The sequence below is a fragment of the Cinclus cinclus genome, chromosome 5 (assembly GCF_963662255.1).
Source record: "Cinclus cinclus chromosome 5, bCinCin1.1, whole genome shotgun sequence".
NCBI lineage: Eukaryota > Metazoa > Chordata > Aves > Passeriformes > Cinclidae > Cinclus > Cinclus cinclus.
In genome coordinates this window covers 8,346,311-8,367,146 of record NC_085050.1, presented here as the reverse complement: position 1 = coordinate 8,367,146, position 20,836 = coordinate 8,346,311, and the positions used below count along the sequence as shown (strand labels likewise).

At 36.0% G+C, this 20,836-nt stretch overlaps 1 protein-coding gene across 1 annotated transcript in view; it reads left to right on the top strand.

Moving 5' to 3' along the window:
• Positions 1-20,836, top strand: part of POLN (DNA polymerase nu) — an 88,428-nt gene that overhangs the window by 47,048 nt on the left and 20,544 nt on the right. The window contains exons 18-21 of the mRNA XM_062493326.1: positions 8,149-8,231; positions 12,401-12,532; positions 15,354-15,464; positions 19,157-19,235. Of these exons, the coding sequence (XP_062349310.1) occupies positions 8,149-8,231; positions 12,401-12,532; positions 15,354-15,464; positions 19,157-19,235 (405 nt within the window). The remainder of the gene's footprint in view (positions 1-8,148; positions 8,232-12,400; positions 12,533-15,353; positions 15,465-19,156; positions 19,236-20,836) is intronic.

The window sequence follows — 20,836 nt, the reverse complement described above, 5'->3', positions numbered from 1 at the left end:
CCATAGGTATAGTAGAAATTTAAGCTGAAATAGGTGTTTATAGAGATTGAAAAAGATGGGATGGGAAGTTTCTTATCCCTCTCTGCAGAATTTGTTCAAGACCCATATATGACTGATTCTTCCTTTTTTGATTGCTCGTCCAAGATATTTCAAAGTCTGTCTCTTTCTTTTTTTTCTGTATCATGTAGATGCAATTTGATGTAGTGTGACATCTCTCTTCCCCTGCCTATTTTTCCTGACCAAACTATACATTGTTAGAACAATATGATAGCTCCATGTTTTTGTTCTGTCTTATATCTGAGATGGCATTACATCATCTTTTGATTATATGTTAAGAGCTGTGTTCTTTCTGTTTCACTTTTCTGGTATTTATCTAAAGGCTGCTCTGTAGGTCCTTCTGTTTCTTTATGAGACTTTTGACAGGTCCAAGAAGTGTAATTATTTGATGCTCTGCTGCAGCTGCCTGGGTCATCTCCCAAAATGGTTGCAGTTCTCTCTTAACTACTTGAAGCTGCTTGAAGAAAAGCTTGAAAAGTATTTGTGATAAGTAAAGAAAGAACTCAAATGGCATTAATTTGCATTTGATCCCTCTTGTGTTATAAAAATGGCCTCTGAGAAATTTTATGTCATCCCAGTTTGCATAGACCCTTAAATGCATTAATATTTATTTGTTCTTTAAATGATGGTGCCCATTACTGTTGATGTTCACACCTGCACCTGGCATGGGGAGTTACCCTGACTTCCTTCTCTTCTGTACTCATAGACCCAGATACCCTAAAATAAGACTGCCCTTCTGACTCAGATATAAATAAAGACTATGGATATGTGAGATGAAAACCCATTTTTTTCCCTACGGAGTGAAGGAGAGGCAAGGTGAAGGTTGCAGGGTAAGGTGTGCTCTTTCAAGAACCTATGTCAATGTCAGGGACTTTCTGTTCCAACTGACATATGTCCAGAATTGTGCATATTTTTAGAAAAGTCTTCTAAGTGGCCTTTTTCTAATGAAGAGCACTGAAAATAAGTGCTATCTAATTTATCTCTTCAGTATCTGATACCTGAGACAGCAACATGCCAGTAAATATCTTAATAAAGATAATGGATCACTTCAGTCCCAAATTAATCTCTCAGCAAATTGTTACTGATGATAGTTATAGTTTATGACATAAACTTCCTGCAATTGCTTTATCTGGTTCCCTACTACTTTAAAATCTAACAGAAGACTTTTGACCCTCATAGCAAACTTCAAAGACTTGTCTTTATATTCTTTAAAACACATGAAAGTTAGATACTATGCTCTTTAAAAGGAGGTTGGGGAGTTTCAAAATAAATCTTCATGCAATGGATTTTAGAGGCTACTAGGACAACATAAATTATTTTATAATTAACTACTAGAAGAAGTTTTAAAATACTAAAAGGTGCTTCTGGATTCTTGCAAAAGTGTTTTATAGGGGTTGTAAAGATTTTCCTGGTGCTAAATAGATATAAAATAAATTAAACCACAGTTTGGTAGGGTGGCATACCCAAAGGGAAAAGAGATACAATGACAAAAACGTTTTAGAGTTGGCTGTGGTCTGGGAAGAATGACATGAAGCTGACAGCTGTAGTCTTTCATTCAAATAAATTGAATACAAATAAAAACTTTTAAAAAAACCTCTTAACTAAATAAACTACAGTGTTAAACTCCTCGATTGTGTGTTGTGACTCTCTTCCCTCTCTGTTTCAATAGATGACCCCTATATTTATGTGGGAGATCCATGCTAGAGATCCTCCAGCATGTGCAGTGGCTGCTGGAAGACAGCTCTGCCTCTCCTGATGTCAGGGTGGAGATAAATATACATGTGTGTGTGTGTATATATATATATATATATATATATATGTGTGTGTGTGTGTGTGTGTGTGTATATATATGTGTGTGTGTGTGTGTATATGTATATATATATATGTAATACTATGCACTGCCCTTCCAGTAAGGAGGAAGAGATGTGAGCGATCTGGTTTCCTGTGGTGTGAGGAGTTTCTCTGTGTTATTCTGTAACCTTTTATCTCACTTACGCAAACCAAGTCATGATAAAATTGCAAATACAAGTGTTTGATGTAACCTCTGAATCAGATATGAGAAGTGTTTAGAAGTGACATCAATGAAAAAACACAGCACAAACCTTTTATATACTTAAGTTACATCAGAAAGGTTTATCTTTCTGTTACTCTTGACCTTCTGTCTCCATAACAAAGCTTCTTGCTCATCCCTGCAAGATGTTAGTCTGCATTTTAGTCTTTGTAGATGCTTTATTTCATATAATCCTAGAATCCTACAATGGTTTGTTTTGGAAGGGACATTAAAGACTGGATAGTTCCAACCCCCTACTATGGGCAGGGGACACCTTCACTAGGCCAGGTTACTCAGAGCCCATCCAGTCCGGCTGTGAACACCTGCAGGAATGAGAACTCCACAGCTTCTCTTTGGAGAGGTTTCTTTCCTATTTTTAGAAAAGTATCTTAACTGTATTTCCATTCTTCTGGGCAGTCTAGAAAATAATTTTTCATCCTGCTGTCTCCATGCTCTTATGTGAAAGATAATCTCATTACTTTTTGTTTTGAACATAGTTGTGTAAATGCCTCGTGGTTATAGAAAGCTTAGAAACCATACATTGAAAATTTCTGTAGGAAAAAAGATGGGCTAATTGTGTGTCTCTTACATCTGGCTCTCGAGTGATACAAGACAAAAGTAGTGATGCATTTTGATATGACAGTGTCTTCAGGGAAACTGTTTCCCATCTTCTTCCTTTTCTGTATTTTATAACAGAGCTTAGCCAGGCAAAAGTAATTCTGAGTTTGCTTCTGCATATTACCTTACAAATGTCCGAGACAAAGTATGTCTGAGCCTCGTCAGCATTTTCCATGAGTCATGGAATAGCAGCTTTAAAAAAAAATTGTTTATTCTTGCTCACTGCATTAGCAGTGAGTGTACTGGCTTACAGGTAGCCGATTTTTCCCCATATCTCTTAGATACCTACATTGTTATAGATATTCTGATTGCTACAGATATAAGGTCTGCTAAACTGAAAAAGTGAACTTTCAGAATTTACCTCCTGCATGGTCTACCCAGTGGTGATAATGCTGTAAATCTAGGCTTTTCTTATTTTACTGATTAGATAGATTGTCTGTCCCCGTTTCATATCCCAACACAAAGTTCCAGGCACAAACTTACAGACTACAAAACCCTCATCTGCAATTAAACAGCAGCAGGTGATGGAAAATGAGATTTATACAGTTCACTGATGAAAATAATAAAAAAAAAAAAGCTGTCAGATGAACAAATGTGGACTCACTCATATATTCACTCATTTATTGGACATTAATGACCACATATAAAATGAATTTAATGCCACTCCGTCTCATTTCCCACATCAACAATTCACAGCTTGGACTTGGATTAATTGCATATGCAAGAGAGCAGCCAAGAGTTTGTGGCTGTTATGACTGAGCTTAGCTTGGCTGGAGTGTAATGCAGATCAAGGCAAGACATGCCTGCCAGATATTGTGTTTGAGGAGTTTGTTCTGCCTTTTCCTGTGCATAAACAGTTGACTTCCGTTGCCACACAGCATTTCCCAGAAATTCTGGAATGTCTTATCGCATTCTTTTAAGACTGATTTCCTCCTATTTCTACCTGTTCTCAAGGTTTTATTTTACCCCTACTCATATGTTATGCCCTGCAGTCTCTTTAATTATTATATATATATATATATGTGTGTGTGTGTGTGTGTGTGTGTGTGTGTGTGTGTGTGTGTGTGTGTGTGTGTGTGTGTGTGTGTGTGTCTGTGTGTTTATACTGTGTGAGTTTATTTCTGCATACTAAAATTCATGTTAGTTTTTTTTAGTGTTCTGTACAGGTAAAAAATAATCTATTGAGATGTCTACTCTGCATTAATGTCTTGTTTCAGTTTACAGTTCAGCTTTGTTAAAATTACAGATTTGTTAAATTACAGATATGATTGCTGTATTTTTCTTGGGTATAAAGAAACTCGATGTTCATATGTATTTAAGACCTAATTCAGTAGAAACTCTTCAAGATGTCCATTAGATCCCATTAATAAATGAAAATGAATAGTGAATTTTAGAGAAATTATGATAATATTCAAAGTATTTTCTGTGAAAAAGTAATAAATTATATATTCCTCCTTGTTTCCTATGTGCACTTGTTTTATAATCATAATTTCATGTTATCCTTCTTCACTGTTGGCTAGAAAGTTTTTCTCTGTGTTTTTTCCTCAGAATTAGGTAGCTATTCCCTTTTAGACACACAGCCCAGTTCTTAGTAGAGCCACATTTTAAAAATTTTGTGTATCTCTACTCTCACTGTGTTTGTTAAGATGTTCTATAATTTTTGTCTGCAAGTTGTTTGCTGCCCTTACAGACCTTTCCAGATTGTTTAGCTCTGCTCTTTCCCAGGATACTGAGATTTGCCAACCTGAACATGTCTTCCAGCTCTGAGGGCTGTTCTTTATTTTACCTAAGACCTGTCTATCAAATAAAATACTATAAGGCAAAGTATTTGCAATCAGTGCTAAACAAAGTAAAGGACAAACAAATCAGAGATGTGGAAATAGCTTGAGACAAGTATGCAGGCAAGGACAGGAATGTAGGAGGTGAAATACTGCACATTTGGAGATTTGAAGATGGTGAAAATACTGATTATGAAGTTGAGCTTTTTCCCAACATATTTGAGACAATAATGAGAAGGATGTAATAAAATGGAAAAATACATTTCATGCTAGAACTAGTAACTGCATATTTATTTCTTGCAGGACTTTTGGAATTTTGATGTTTCCACAACAAAATCTGCAGCAAATTCTTTTTCCTCCTGGGTTGTTTTTTTTTTCCCTGCATCCAATTTCTATAACATTGCATTAATGCTCTTCTTACTCCAGCTGTACAGATAGTGTGGAGTGAACTGGAGTTGCTGCCTCAGTGTCACTGCCCAGCAGCTAATGCTTTATGCCTGTTCCCCTTCCTTTTTTAGATTCAAATTTATTTAAAAGAGAGCATTTCCACTAAAGATATATGTTGTATCCTACCACACTTTAGCACTGAGTATTTTCATGCACTGAACAGCTTGTTAAAATTTCTTATGCAAGTATGCAGATAACAATGTCTTTTTTATCAATATCATGATGTTCCATGATGCGTTCAAGGCAAAATACAGGTTTTATCTTGAAATAGGTTCTCACAGTACCCATTAAAACAAATCAATTACCACAAACGTAAATTAGTTTGTAAAGGAAACAGGATAAAGCAGAAAGCCCCCTGGGGATTTCTAACATGGCTGCTGCAATTCTGAGAAACTGCACACCTCACCTTTAATTCTGTTATTCAAAGGAATAAACAGCCTTCGCCTCAAACTTCAGGAATGCCTCTCTGTATTACAGAAGGAATCAAACACTGGTAGAAGCCAATCATTGTCAATGCAAACAGGAAAAAAAAGCATTTATTAGAAAAAAAAAAGAATAGTCATGATTAATGACCTCTGTTTGCTCAAGCAGTTTTGATTTATATGGCAATTTCATACCTTATAATTATGTATTCTTTTATGTGGTACATACATTTGCAAATATCAGCCTCTCTGTCCAGGGCTCACATTTCCCACTGGCACACTTGAGGGTGTTTACTGACCATTTTGCTTGTAACTTTATATTGAAGGAAATATTTGTGATAAAGCTCTGAAATTTTAATTTTGTCTATGTGTTTCTTGACTAACCACAGTGACTGTTGGCTTGCCATGAATACATGATGCATATACATCTGCACCAGTAACTGTGCTAGGCAAGGTTTTATTGTGACTGCTGACACTGCCAGTCATGATTACAGCAATAAGACCATTTCTGTTTTTTCCAGTCAGCCCTCCAAGTTGAAGCTAGGATAATGCAAAATCATAATTAAAGTTCTAGTAGCCATTCTAATTGTGCACACAGTCCAGTTCTCTTGTCTTCTTTCACTGCTAAAACTTCTCTAGAACCACCAGTCCCTCCCAGAAAGTCTCACCTTTTATCTCCCTCAGTACCGTGGTCTGATAAATATCTGTGTTCTTCTACAGGTCTCCACGGTTCTTACCCACTGTGTCCTTTCTGTTGTAGCCCTTCTTTTCCAGAGAAGTGAGCAGCTGATGTAACCACTGCCTCTCAGTTGTCTCTAGCCTCTGACTTTGTAAATCTGCAAGTAAATTATACTGCTGTTCTCCCATTTCTTGACTTGTCTAATCCTCTAGTTCAAATTGTGCAGTATTAGGAAAGCAGAATTACATTTTCTAGGGTTTCCCCAGTTTCAGCATTCCCAAATCTTACTTTTGCGTGTCAGAAAGGTCCTCGGGTGATATTTGCTCTCATACCAGATTCTATTTTCCCTTGGGATCAATGCTTTATTAAGTGTCTGTGTAGTTCTCTGCCAGGTTCTACAGGAAATTCCTGCGGTCTTTGCTGGAGATTGTTTCAGGAAATCCTTAATGATGTCTAGTTTCCTAATTCTGCACTTATTAGCTCCTATAGCTACTTTGTCCTGGTATTCAGGTACAACTGGAAATCTCAACATACTGTATTCAGAAGATCCATGAACTTTTGACCTGCCACAGCTAAGAAAGTAAATTATAAGAGTCTCAAACTAGCAGAATGATTAAATGGGAACAGTCTTTGTTAACGGTGGAGACACTATTAAATTATTCTTGTTTCTCAGCTAAACTGAGTAGTGAAAAGTTTTGTTTCATCTTTGAGCAGTTAGTAGTATTCAAAGGAACAATGTGAGCTTCTGCAAAACCGAAGACCTTTTGCCCAATAAAAGCTTGAAATTATATTCAGTTTTATTTTTCCTCTTCAAAATTCTGCATTGCCATAAAGACTTGCTTAAATCTGATTTCATTCAAGGTCTGCCTGTTTATCATTCAAAATGCTTAATTATGCCAGCACTGAGCATAGGCTTGGCTAAAATCACTGTATGAAGTAAGCAAGCAAAAATTGGTGGCTCTGCTGATTTTCTAGGAGTTTGAGTATCTTAAGAGTGGTGAAAGATTTTCCTTGAAGAAGATACAGAGAAATACACTATTTTCTCAAAGCTCCTCAGCTAAAACCTTCACAACAAAGCATCTTTCATGACAAAAAAGCTTTCATTGCAAACCATAGAAAACTTTGCTTTTAAAAATGCAACCTGACTTGTGAAAAAAAGTGACAGTCTCATGGGGAGACTTTTTCCCAAATGGTGCAGATATCATCAAGTATGTCTGATAGAATTTATCTCCATGTTTCAATTACAATTTTTGTAGGTATTTGTTTTCAGAGTATATGATTTCCCCCAACACCCTTCCATTTAAACCAAATGATCAATATTATTAGTGCTTTCAGTTGTTAATAATGTCAGTATTCTTTCTGAAGCTGCATTTTGATAAGGAAAACTATAGGTGGCACGTACTTGATGATTGCAGAGTCGGAGCTTTTCATTTTTCACATTGCGAAATCTATTAGCATTTTTGTAGGACTGTTTAATGCCAGGTGAGAGAATGGGAACTGGGAAGGAGGACACTTGGCTGAAAGTAATCTGCATGCACTCCTGAGTTTAGAGTCAGCCTCTGCTGCTGTTTTGTGGAGCCTTCCTAATGTGGAGCTCTGTAAGACATATGGAGCAAGCAGTGCTTGCTTCTATCAGTCATTTCTTTTTAAAAGGTTGGATATTTCTGTTACTGAAGCCCTGATAATAATCTTATTTAAACAAGCTTTAGGTCAGATTTATGCTTTGAGTCTCTAGACCCTCACATCTTGAGAAATGCTGTTGCTGGAAATAATTAATTTTTCTCATGAGCCATTTTTAAATCCTCCTCAATCTGAAAAATCAGTAATTTAGTAGTAGGATTTTTCCAAACCAGGAATTTAATTGAAAAGGAAAGGAGAAGATTAAAATTAAAATAAATATTTTCATTTACTATGGACTATCACTATGAAAATTTGTAAAGAAGTTTTGCATTCCTGGCTGACAACAAAAAGCCCTTAAGTGTGTCTATTAATATCTTACACTTTTGTAGTTATTAAATGATTATTGACTTTAAATAAGTTTTGTCTGGGGATAACAACTTAGTTTTAACTGAAAATGTGTGATTTTTGTTTGTTTAGGAAAGGGATTCCAAGTGAACAAGTGAAACATGCTGATAGAGAGCAAGCAAAGCGTATAGTTTACTCAGTGGTTTATGGAGCAGGTAGGCATTTTTAGAAAAAACCCAGCTACTGTAAATTTATATTTATTCATCATTTATATAAGTAGACTGAATTTCTTAAGGTGAGTAAAAGTTTTTTCAGAGTATTGCATTTATATTTTTATCTGGGATTATTAAATCGTCTTCTCAGTTTAAAAATTACGAACTTAATGTAGTTACATTGCCATATACAAATATTATCTGATTTTGTATTTCTTTACTGCTGATATAACTGAAGCATTTATCTAATTTTGGGTGGACTTTGTAGTTTCTCGGTATATAGACAGAGACGAGAATAACTGGAATGAAATTTTAAAAACTCCAATATTATTTTAAAACACATTTGTAGAATCAAGGAATGGCAGGGATTGGAAGGGACATCTGGAGGTCATCAGATCCAGCCACCTGTTCAAACAGGGACACCTTGAGCTGTTTGCCCAGGACTGTGTCCAGATTTTCAATGTCTTCAAGGCTGGATAAAAGGCTCTTCAAGGCTCCAAGACCTCCCTGGGCAGCCTGTGCCAGTGTTTGCTCAACCTCACAATGTAAAAGTGTTCCCTTACCTTGAGTCTTAATATTTGCTGCCATTTCTTCACAACTGCAGAAAACTTACAGAAATCCACTGTTACCCATTCTGCCTAAGTCCTGACCAGGTCCTGGATAAGTCAAGATGTTCTTCATACTTTCCAAAACTGCCTACTATTTCTTAAATTATGCCAAACTCTCCTTATGTTTCATACATGCTTAGAGTTACCTTTTCTGGGTAGATAGAGGCATGTATGTCATCAGCCTTGAAGCTCTTGTGAATTGGTTTCAGTGAGCAGCTGACTAACTTTCTCTACAGAGGATGAGTTCTTGAAAAAGTTATTTAGGAGATGAGAGCCCTTGTCTTCAGGCTTTATGTAACTTGGAAACACTTAATGCTGCATCTTGGGTTCCTGGTTATGAATGCTTTCTAAGCCATCTTTTGCACTGTGTCCTTGAACCAAAGGCAGAATCAGCCAGGGTATTCCATTTATCATTTATGGCATTCAGTTGGGAAGAAATGCATCAAATTCAGCTCTCCAGAATATATATTTTATCTTTAGATATGTGCATCGTTCATATACACACGTATGAGAATATGTACATATATACATACACACCTGCATTTTTTACATTAAGCTGTATTGCATTAAAAACCTCTGTGTTTAAAATCTATATATTAAAAGCCCAGCGCTATTACCCTACACTGTAAATTTAGACCTGCGTGTGCTGAGGCTGGAATCAAATCTTCAATTTCCCACCTGAATGGTTTCATCACTGGGTTATTTTACAAAATGCCAGCATTATCACCCCTTCCCCTTGGTCCATGCAAATGCTATACATTTCCTATCTCTTCCCTTCACTGTGGGTGGAACAGGCTGATACCAGATGTAATCAGATGAATCACAACTGGTTGAATGCCCTGTAGTTCTGTGTATAGTCAGAAATGCCTCAGTTCCTCAGTGGAGGCTCATAGGCTCAGTGGAGTCAATGTCTGTCTACTCATCTACAGAGAACTTTCATGTTTACATTTAAGCACAGTATTGGCACTCCCTCACTTGCTCTGAGCCAGGCAGTGCAGCAGTGCTTTGATATGTGTCTCCATTTACTTGTTTGCTTTGTGTCCCTCTCTCTCAAGCAAGGGCAGTTGAAGCACCTCAAAGATAAGAAGAAGTTTCCAGTTCCTTAGAATTGTGATCAGATCCTAATTAAGACATGAAATTATATCATTAAACCACTTAGATGAGAACTGGGCTGACAAAAAGTAATTGTTAAATACCTGAAATTGATGGACTGAATTCCACCCACAGTTTTTCTCCCTTCAAAAGACAGCTCACTTTTCATTTAGGAGACATTTTGATACAACTGAAGAGTGTGAATAATACTTCTTTTAGGATTGAAAGCTACAAAAACTCTTCATGAGGAGCTTGCCTATATTATGATTACAGGAGTTACTAAAAACTTTTCATGCAGTAAATAGTAATTTTTTTTTCCTTTTTGTTTTCTTAACTTTAGGTTACACTTGGTTCATGTATTCAAGGCCTTTTCTTTATTTCTGAAGGCTAATAAAGGAAGAAGAAGGTTGATTATTAGGAAAAAGTTTTCACCCAGAGAGGGGTGGTTGGGCACTGAAAGAGGCTCCCCAGGGCAGTGGTCACAGCCCCAAGCCTGACAAGAGTTCAAGAAGCATTTGGACAACACTCTCAGGCACATGGTGTAACTCTTGGGGTGTCCTGTGCAGGGCCAGGAATTAATCCTTGTGGATCCCTTCCAGCTCAGGACATTCTATAAGTATTTTTGATTGATTTGGAGCAGTTCAATTCACCTGCTTCTGCCTAAGTCATCTTGTAGAACAAAAACAAGGCAACTTGAACATCTGTGAAATAAGAAATTCCTTCTATTCAATGGCAGTATGTTCAAGCCCTGAATTGACACAGAGGGCTACCACAGTGTATAAATAGAAACTGATGCTATTTTCATTTTTGAGAGATGATATTGCAGAATAGAGGACACTGAAACTCATAGGCTGCTGCTAATAATTCCCCTGGGCACAGATAATTCAAGAAGAGTGCTCAGAGAAGGTTCAGTCCACTCCTGGGCTTTGCCTTGCATGGCCTGTGCTCCTGCATTGTGGAGCATGATCTGACACAATTATGTGGCTGTTCATTCCCCTCTTTTTGCTTCCCAGGATCTACATTTCCCTGGGACCTTTCAGACATCCTTGCTAATACTGTGCTTTAAGTTTTGTGGTATTTTTATGCAATTGTTCTGTGTATTAATAGTTCTTTAAATGTATAACATGGGCAAACTTAGATGTTACAGTTCTCTAAGGAAGCTACTGTAATCTCCTAGCTGTTAGCAACGTGTACTTTATCAGATGGATTTGTCATTTGCTGACCTGGGAAGAAAACCCAAATTAATTAGATGTTAAAAAAAGAAAAAAAAAAATAGTACAGATCTACAATAGTTCAGCAAATGTCATCCTGGATGTCTGTGTGAATTTTTTCCTCTAGCACCTTGTCCATACTGGTGTTCTTGCAGCTCAGTGCAGATCCTGGCATGACTGAGAACAAAATGCTACAGCAATTGTTCTGAAATGCACATCAGCCTGACAGTGATGGCATTTAGGTAGCTAAGATCCTCTCTCTTTTAAAAGTGCTAGACGATTTTTCTTGACAGTCTTACCGTGACAATGACTATTCCATGCCTTTGGTGCCTTGAGGTGTCTCCTCTCAGCTTATGTTCTTTGCAGCCACTGCTGGTTCTGTGTTGCTGTGCAGCTGACATAAATATATCTGTCTTTCAACCTTCATATGACTAATGTTGATGTATGTTTTATTTTTACTGAAGCTGTTTGATTTATAAGTGAGTTTGAACTGTAGCTCTTAGTTTATATTTTCACACTCTGGAATATCTTCAGATTTTTTCCACCTTTTCTTGTAAATGCTTTTAGATCCAGCATAACAGATATTGTGCACCTATATCCTGCCCAAAAGCTATTATTCCTTTCTCTCTCTGTTGAAACACTTCTTCTGTTTTTTCTTCTTCCATTTTTTTTCTTTTCCCAACCCTTTAATCTCAAAACTTGTACCTGAATTTCTACTGACATTGAGGAGCCTAAGACTGAAATCTGTGGGACTCAGACTTCAAACATCCTTTCTAAATTCAGGCTAAACTCTAAAGTTTCTAACTAAACTCTACCTCAAACATCTCCATTCTTTTTTAGATTGTCATTATATTTGTGTTTGTTTAAAGTTAATTTCAAATCTTTATCTGCTCTTCAAACTTTGGAGATTGCAACACTGAACTAGTGAAATGATACTCAAAGTAACAGCATTGCTCTATGAACAAAAGATATTTCAACCACATTAGAGTTATAAATTATAACTATTAATTTCTTTATTGCATACTTCTTATATACTTCTTATTAATTATACACTTAACCCAGTAACTTCAGTAAAACATTCAAGCTCATGGTTAAATATTTATTTTGTTGCAATATGATTTTAGTATATCAGATCCATCCTCTTTCATAGAGGTAAGTAAAGTTAACTAATTCCACTAATTGTGCATGAAATGGTGCTATTGTTTGTAGTGGTTTTCTATTCTGCTTTATTGATTAATAGAGAGAATTTCTGTACCCCCAGGTAAAGAACGTCTTGCTGACTGCTTGGGAATTACTCCTGTTCAAGCCAGTCAATTTATAGAAAGTTTTATGGAAAAATACAAGAAAGTACATGAATTTACAAAGAAAACCATTGAACAATGCCGAAATAAAGGTAATCCAAAGTCTGTGACCATATTTTGTTTACTGCACCACTGTGACAGTGGTGAAGACAAGATTCAACTTGACCCTAAATCACATAGTTACAGGACAACAAAAAAAATGGCATATCCTTTCTTGGTGAATCAGGTTTGCTTTTTTCCCTTTTTTAGCCCTAAAAAGAGCTGGTTAAGTCTGCCTTTTCTCAGAAAGATACTAACAGAATTAGACATCTGTTCTCAGAATGAACCCCACTTAATGTCAAGTTACACTGCATCATTTTGACATATAATGTACTCCAACAGAAAAAAAAGCCCAAGGAATCTTCTACCTAATAAATTTGGTACATGGCTGCTGGACTATGGAAGTTCAGTCAATTTACAAAGCAAATTTCTTTAAACTTATTTTTTCTTTGCATCAATCAGAATTTATGTTCTTGAAGTTCAGGTGGTAGCTGCAGTGACAGATGTGTGCAGAGTGCTTCTTGAGCCAGCAGCTGCAAACTCTTCTTGCATAAAATTTGTTTTTAGTCTACATATTCATTTATATTTAGTGAATCCTAGGAGTGCAGTAATTTGAGAAGAGAAAACATAGCCTCTTGAAATATTGTCTTTTAAAAGCTAATTAGCAGAACTGTCAAAATTGAGTCCTTATATTTCTTAATAGAGCATGCAGTACTAAGACATTTTTTAGAAATAAATAGTAAATTTGCAATATAATATTACCCATCACTGTATGGGTGTCATGACAGAAACATATAATTCACTTATAGTTATGAAAATTGGTAGTATTAATTTTTTGTACTTCATAGGGCCTCAAAATCTACTGGAAATAGGAACTGTCATTGTGTCACACATTTACATTCCTTTGTTTATTAATATTGCTCAAGAAAAGTGAAGTTACTGAGCATCCATTTTTAGCTGTAATTAAGCCAAACGTAACATACCTAGTAAAATATTACACATTTATTATATATTTATGTTATATTTAAAATAACTTAGCATTCTTTTCTGAAAAGTGAATGAATTTCAAGAAATTTACTTCTGTGCAAGAGGATCTGGTTTGTGAGTTTAGTAGACAGGAATGTCATGCCTAATGTTCTAAAGTCATCAAAGCACACTTGTCTAATTACTTCTTACTCCTTCTTACACGCCTGTCTATCAACCATTTTTAACCACTAATGATAGAAGAGCAATCTGTTTAGGTTGTACAAGCTTTGGAAATCTGCAGCAGATCAATATTATTTAATATTTTTATTGTTAATCCACCCTGGATTCTAACTTTCCAACAAAAACATTCCAACCTATTGAGTTCATTTAAAGGTAATTTTTCTTAACTTATCTGCAGTTCAAAGGTGAGCAGCACCTCCCTGACTAATATTATTTAAGTGTTATGAATGTCTGATACTCCATGTAGACATCAGCATATAAATAATTCTTCTATGAGGAAGATATTTGTTAGTGTATATATTACTATACTGCTGTTGTTTTTTATTAAATCATTGACATATTAGAAAAGACTACAGTAAGAGCTCATTCAGGCATGCATTTGCAGATTAATCAGTGACACCAGGCACCTTCTCTGCCACTGTTACATGAATGATGCTGTTTGGGGATGCTTCTCAGTTATGAGGAGTCACATCTCACAGGAGTAAGGATATTACAGAAAGTCTAATTTTACCTAAGAATACAGTGTTTCAATAATTCCATCTTTAAATACTGTTCTCCATGGAAAATGTTAGGTAAGTTGGGAAGACTGATTTGTGCAAGAATACCCTAATTTCCAGATAGCTCTGTTCCTTGTTTCAAAACCAGTACTTTTGGTATCAGTGCTCCTGGAAATGCAATAATTCACAGAAAGCTGAATTAATTCATCCTCTGCACACAAGCCTGGGTACGTGTTGTCCATAATAAAGTTTTTGTTTGAAGAGGTCTCCTCACCACTTATGCTTGCATAGCAGAGGAGATGAAACTGTGTCAGTCTGAGCTTCCATGGTATCTAAAAATTTGTGGGTAGTTAAAGTGATCAGAAATATAAAGCAAATTTTTTACAGGATGTATTTTTAACATGGATGAATTTTCATTTTTCTTAAAATAATAATAGAAGTTTATTTTTGAGGATAAGCTAAGTTTTGTGTGTGTTATTTTGACATCTCTTTTCCTCTCTCAACTCCTCTCACTTGCCCTCCAAATAGAGTTTTTTTTAGCAAAATACATCATTAGGCCTAACGTAAAACTTTAACTGTGTTTTTATGTTTCTTTTAAACTAAAAAATCCCACAGCACTATAGTTAAGGAAGTTTGGCTGTGAAAGGAACAGAGAAATACTGCATAAAGAAAATGGAAAAAAAAATACAACTTTTATTCCCCCCAAAAAAACTATTTTACCTTTCTGGGAAATATTCATTACTGATTTAATTACTCTACAAATTGATTTTTCTTTACTATTCCCAAGTAAACTATTCATGGTGTGGAAAGCTCTAATTATGGCTACTAATAGATAGCTAATTCTGCCAGGTATTTATAGTTTCATTTCCCACAGAGAGAGTTTGCTGGTTTATCAGTAGACATTCCTAATAAAAGCTTAACAGCCTTAAAGAACAAAAGTTTTTCATGTATAGCATGTACTAATTCTCTGAATGAAATAATTCTTGAACCAAAAATACAATAAGCATTGAAGGTTTAAATAAGCTCTAACTATTTTCAGATGACAAAATATTAAACTGACTCAGGCAGCACATACTTACAAGTATTTGTATTATCTTCAAAAAGAATTTTTGAAATTTAATTTTAATCACTCTATATCACATAATAGTAATTTTTATTTAAATCCTGCAAGGTTATGTGGTTTCCATAATGGGACGCAAAAGGCCACTGGCCAATATCAATTCACAGGATTACAAGCTACGCACTCAAGCAGAGAGGCAGGCTGTCAATTTTGTTGTTCAAGGTAAATATCTGCCTCTCTGCCTTCCTATCAACCCACCCTTCTCTATCCCTGCTTGGCTTTAGTGGGCAACAACTCTGATAATCTCAGAAGAATGGAAATTCCAGTGGTCTGCTGGAGTAGGCGTGAGTTTTAATGTGAAAAATAAGTTAAAATTATGTATTCCATCTACCTTGGAAATTACCAGTAAACAAAATAATAGAATAATAATTAATAATAATGGTAATATTAATAACAGCAACAGTATAAATATTCTAGCACACTGGAGTGTTCTGTGATAGTTAAATGTAGGTATTGATACAAACTATGTACAGAGAAAATATCTAGAATTCTGTTCTTTAGATGCATTTTTTCTTTAAACCCTTTCCTTTCTGGTTTTTACAGTATGTTACTCCAGAAGGGTTTCTGTGATTACGTTTCTTACAGATTCCAGCTTCTATTTTTCCAGATGGCTTTAGTTTCAGAAATATAGAACGTTACAATAATTGTGCATTGTTATTATTTGGTTTTGAAAACCTGCTCATTATTTGCATAAATTTTCAAATTTAATTCTGTGGAGGGCAGGAAAAAAGGTGTTTTTCCCCACAGAAAAACATTTAACATGTAGATTGGAAATGTAAAAGTCAGCATTCTGTGCTCACATGTTAGCTAATCTGATACAATAACATACTCTGTTTGAGTCACTTGGGGCTCAGGTGTGTACAGGATTTAGCCACCCAAAGGAAGAAAAACCTGAGCTGTCAGCCCAAGACTGAGATCCCTCCTACCAAGCTGTCCCTTAGAAGAATTATTTTTTTTTAACTGGATGATGCTGACAGGGTTTTCCTTAAGTTATCCTGGAAGTGTACAATTTATAGGCAAGGAAGTAGTGTTTTCTAGATATGCATGATGTCTAGATGATGGCTTGCTCCTTCTAAAGTTATTTGAGTTTTCCTTTTGAAAGTATCACTTTCCTCTCCAAATATTATTAATTTTAATGCTTCATTTTTAAAATTAATTAAGTATTTATGTTGTGTTTGACAGTCCTTAAGTACTGTCTCTGCAAAGAAACCTACAGATCTAGAATTCTAATTCTCATTCTCATTCTATGAGTCCTGCAGTGCCACAGTCTAGCACTGATAAAGAGACACAGCCCTCTGAGCAGCATTTACTGTGTCCATCTGTGCCAAGAGCTGGAGCAAGGCTGTCACAGGACTGCCCATGGAACACTCACTTCTATATACCTATAACAATAAAACTGTCAGATTTCACTGTCAGTTCACGTCATACTGGAGGACAAATCTGATGAAAAATAATGTAATTGTTACTCAAAATGGAATGTTAAAGGTGTGGTGAATCAAGGATTAAAAACTCTAAAATATTCAGTATTCCCAAATTTTATTTAAAAATTCATTTTAGACTACAATGATGTTTTAACATTTCAACTATAAGGTAATATTCGAAGACTATAAAAAACTTTCTAAACTATGATAAAACCTTTTATCTTATTTAGTGTACTAAACTGCATTTAATATGTGTTTTTTAGTTAAACCTAATAGTCTAATTAATTTAAGTAATTTACATTTTGATTACGGTAGCAGCAGCTGATAGCAGAACACCTCAAATGCATGACAATATTGAGAAGAATGTTGAATTGCAGCTTTGAATTATTACAATTAGGTTTCTCATACTTGTTTCATAGTGCTTGTTTCTCTTTTTGAATATTTCCCGGTTCAATAGTTTTCACCAATGTACAACATATTATTCTTCAGTTATTATTCAGTTGTACCTATCCCCATAGAGCAAATAGTTCATTTTATCTTTAATTATTTATTTATTTTAAACGTTTAAAATAGGATACCTCTAAAAATCATATTTCAGTAAAAAATATTTTAAGAAGTCTTTCAAATTTTATTACTGTACAATGTTTAATAAAGAACATATCTACAACAACTCTTTTGTGTTTGACTAAATGCTCAGTATAGTTTTATTCACTAAGAAGATATTTACCAGACCTTCGCTGGAACATCCTTTCTTGCTTTTTATATCAGTTGTCACTTTTTGTGATGTGTTGAATAATTTGATACATCATTTGAACAGGAAAACAAGACTGGTATTTGAGGCTAAACCTGCAGTCAGACATCACCATCTCGATGCTGAGTGTCTGCACTTGGTAGTTAATGAACAAAACAGTTTCAGGTGGGGTTCAGAGGAGGCACTTTGTCATAGATGGCTGTGGAGAAAGAAGAGATGTTAACCCTTTGTCCTCATTCTTGTAGATGTTTTTCCTTAGCCAAAAGGGCCCACTGTATCCTGGGGGACATCAGGCACAGCCTCACTGGCCAGTCATTGTCCCACTCTGCTCTGCACTGCTGTGGTCCCACCTCAAATCCTGTGTGCAGTTTTGGGTGCCTCAATATAAGAAGGATATCAAACTGTCAGACTGTGTCCAGAGAAGAGTCAGCAAGATAGTGAAAGGTCAGGAGGACAAAACTTACAGGGAACAGCTGAGGTCCCTTGTGTTGTTCAGCCTGGAGAAGAGAAGGTGGCGGGGTGACCTCATCGCAGTCATCAAGAGGGGCAGTGGAGGGGGAAGTGCTGAGCTCCTTTCTCCAGTGACAGCTGTAGGACCAGAAGGAATGGCCCGAAGCTGTGTCGGGGAGGTTTAGGTTGGATATCAGGAAAAGGTTCTTCACCCAGAGGTGTCTGGGCACTGAGCAGGCTCCTCAGGGCAGTGGTCACAGCACCAGCCTGACAGAGCTCCAGGAGTGTTTGGACAGTGCTCTCAGTCATATGGTTCAGATTTACAGTTCTGCAAGGAGCAGAGAGCTGGGCAGTTGGAATTGATGATCTCTGTGTATCCCTTGTGATTACAGATATTCTGCAATTCTCTGACTACCTCTCAGCAGAATATCCTGGTCATTTGGCTACCTGGCTACCTGTTCTCTGCTCCTATTCTGAAAGTTGGAAGAAAAAAATCAGAATTCATGGAATTACAAGGTTGTAAAATGGACCATGTTCTAGGACATTTAGGGTGCTTAATGGCACAAGGAGGGTTATGGCTTCCACCCTGTACTCAAAAGATTGTTTTTATATTTTATCAGATAAGTCTTTTGTGTAAACTGTTCAGATCAGAACAAAGCACTTCACCAAACTGCAGGCCTGGAGAGTCATTCTGCCTCTTGATGACCAGAAATGTGTCTATTCTGTGCCATGACACTGTTTTATACACCACTGCTCTTAACACTGTAATATAAAAAATTACATACACATACATTACATACACATGGAAATCTGAAAAAGTGCAATATTAAGGCTCCAAATTGAAATGCAGCACTGAAACTATGTTCTGACCTTCTGTGACATTAAATTTTAATTGATTAATTGGTACATTTTAATTAAAGCTTAGAGATAGATAATTTCATAGCTTTTTTATAGAAAGCAATTTTTCAATGTATAGTCATGAATGACAAATTCACCTTTAATTATCATGTAATTTCATATTGTTATTTTCTAGTTTTAATTAACATGTAATTACTTCCTCTGTTATTTATTTATCTTATAATCTGTTTCAGATATTACATTAATTGGATCTACTAGTTTTGAAAATTCTTACAATTCCAAATCTTCTGATGTTTTTTGTTCCTATACCATAGTCCCAAGAACATTTTCCTTTTGCATACATTAAATTGAAAACAGATCACTTTCTTTCATAGGCTCTGCAGCTGATCTTTGTAAAATGGCTATGGTGAAGATTTTTGCCTCTGTTGTCATTTCTCCAACTTTAACAGCCAGGTTAGTAACGAATGACTGCAAAACTGTTTGGTTTTAAAACAAAATTACTTGAAATGAATATGTTTCTGGTGTTTTAAGCAGCTCTAGAACTACCATGTGCACCTCTGAATCTTTCAGTAAGTAAGGACATGTAGAATGGTTTTATACATTTAAAGTTATATCTTTGTGCTTAAATCTGTAAATGGATCCCAAGGCTGTGTTGGATCTTTAAATGCATCCCAAGGCGTTGAAGCACCCCAGGGTCATTTAAACTCAGTCAGATCTAATTCAGTGGTAGTTCTGCACCTTTGAAATCATGCCCACTGATCATATCCTTCCTGTATTTCAGTGTATTGTACAGTAGGAATTGAACATTCAATGAGCTGGGGAAAAAAACAGGAATCAGGAAACCAGTGCTCAAGCAAAATAAATGAACATTTTTTTATTCTTGCATAGATGGCTTTTCTTGAAAGAAAAGCTCAGTCATGATTCTCTTCTGTTATGACTGCTCAGAGTTGGGTGGGAGATCACAGAATGTCCTCAAAGAGTTCTATACCAGTAGCAGAAATAATGAAGTCTGTTTTCCTGTGGAGAAGTTGGTCCAGACAGCCAGTGAGCATTATTATTTGCTGCAATAGAAAGAGACTTTGAAGTCAAACATGTAGAAAAAACCCCAAGTATCTGGTTTCCCATCTTTGGTAATGCAAAGATTTTATAGCAAACAATCCAGTAGAATATGAATTGGTGCAGTAGAAGTTCAGACAAAAGCAGAGTAGTGCAAGTTGTGCAGAGCATCTATGTTTCTGTTGTCATCTGCAAGAGAAGATAGATGATAATTAGCTGTAGCAATCATGCATTGAGAACTTCTGTGGGTGTTTAGCTCAGTACACAGAAATAGAGTTTGTCCTTCTGAATATACTTGGCAGTTATGGGTATTGTCTAACCCTGTAAGTAATTTGTGTGTCTTAGTGTGTGTATCGTTTATGCACAGCAGTGTTGTCTTATTTGATCAATGTTTGAAAATACAATTTTTAATTACAAATAAAAGTTCAGTTTGTTAAATTCAAAGTACATGGACTCATTCCTGTGATGAAAATAAAATAACTTCAGAGTGACTCTTAAATGTTCTTGCAACTTTTTAGGCAAAATACTAAATTTGAAAAAAAAAAAAGAAAAAAAAAAAGAGAGGTAAGTAGCCCACTACTACAAATCTGCAAAGGGAAATTGTTCTTTGGTGGAGATCCTGCCTGCACTCAGACATTGATACATTTATGTATTAAATGTTGGATGAGGCACTATCACATAGTGCATTGTACATTTTCAGGCAGATTGTCTGCACTGATTATAATTAATTTTGCTACCTGAGTTGAATGAAGAGCCCAGAATCTGTCAGCTGTGGCATGGGTGAAAATTTCTGCAGGAATAGCAGGCATAACTGAGTTAGAGGAGTGATAGAGGAGCAGCCAACAGCCTTTAGTGGAGGAGGCAAGTGGAGGTGGTGCAAGGGCAAAGAACGTACTACATTCTGTAGTTCCAGCCTGGCACACAGATCTTTAGGTTCAGCAACTGGCTGTTGTCATTCTGAGAAAGCTGAAGTTTTTTACTACTAATATCATGTCTGA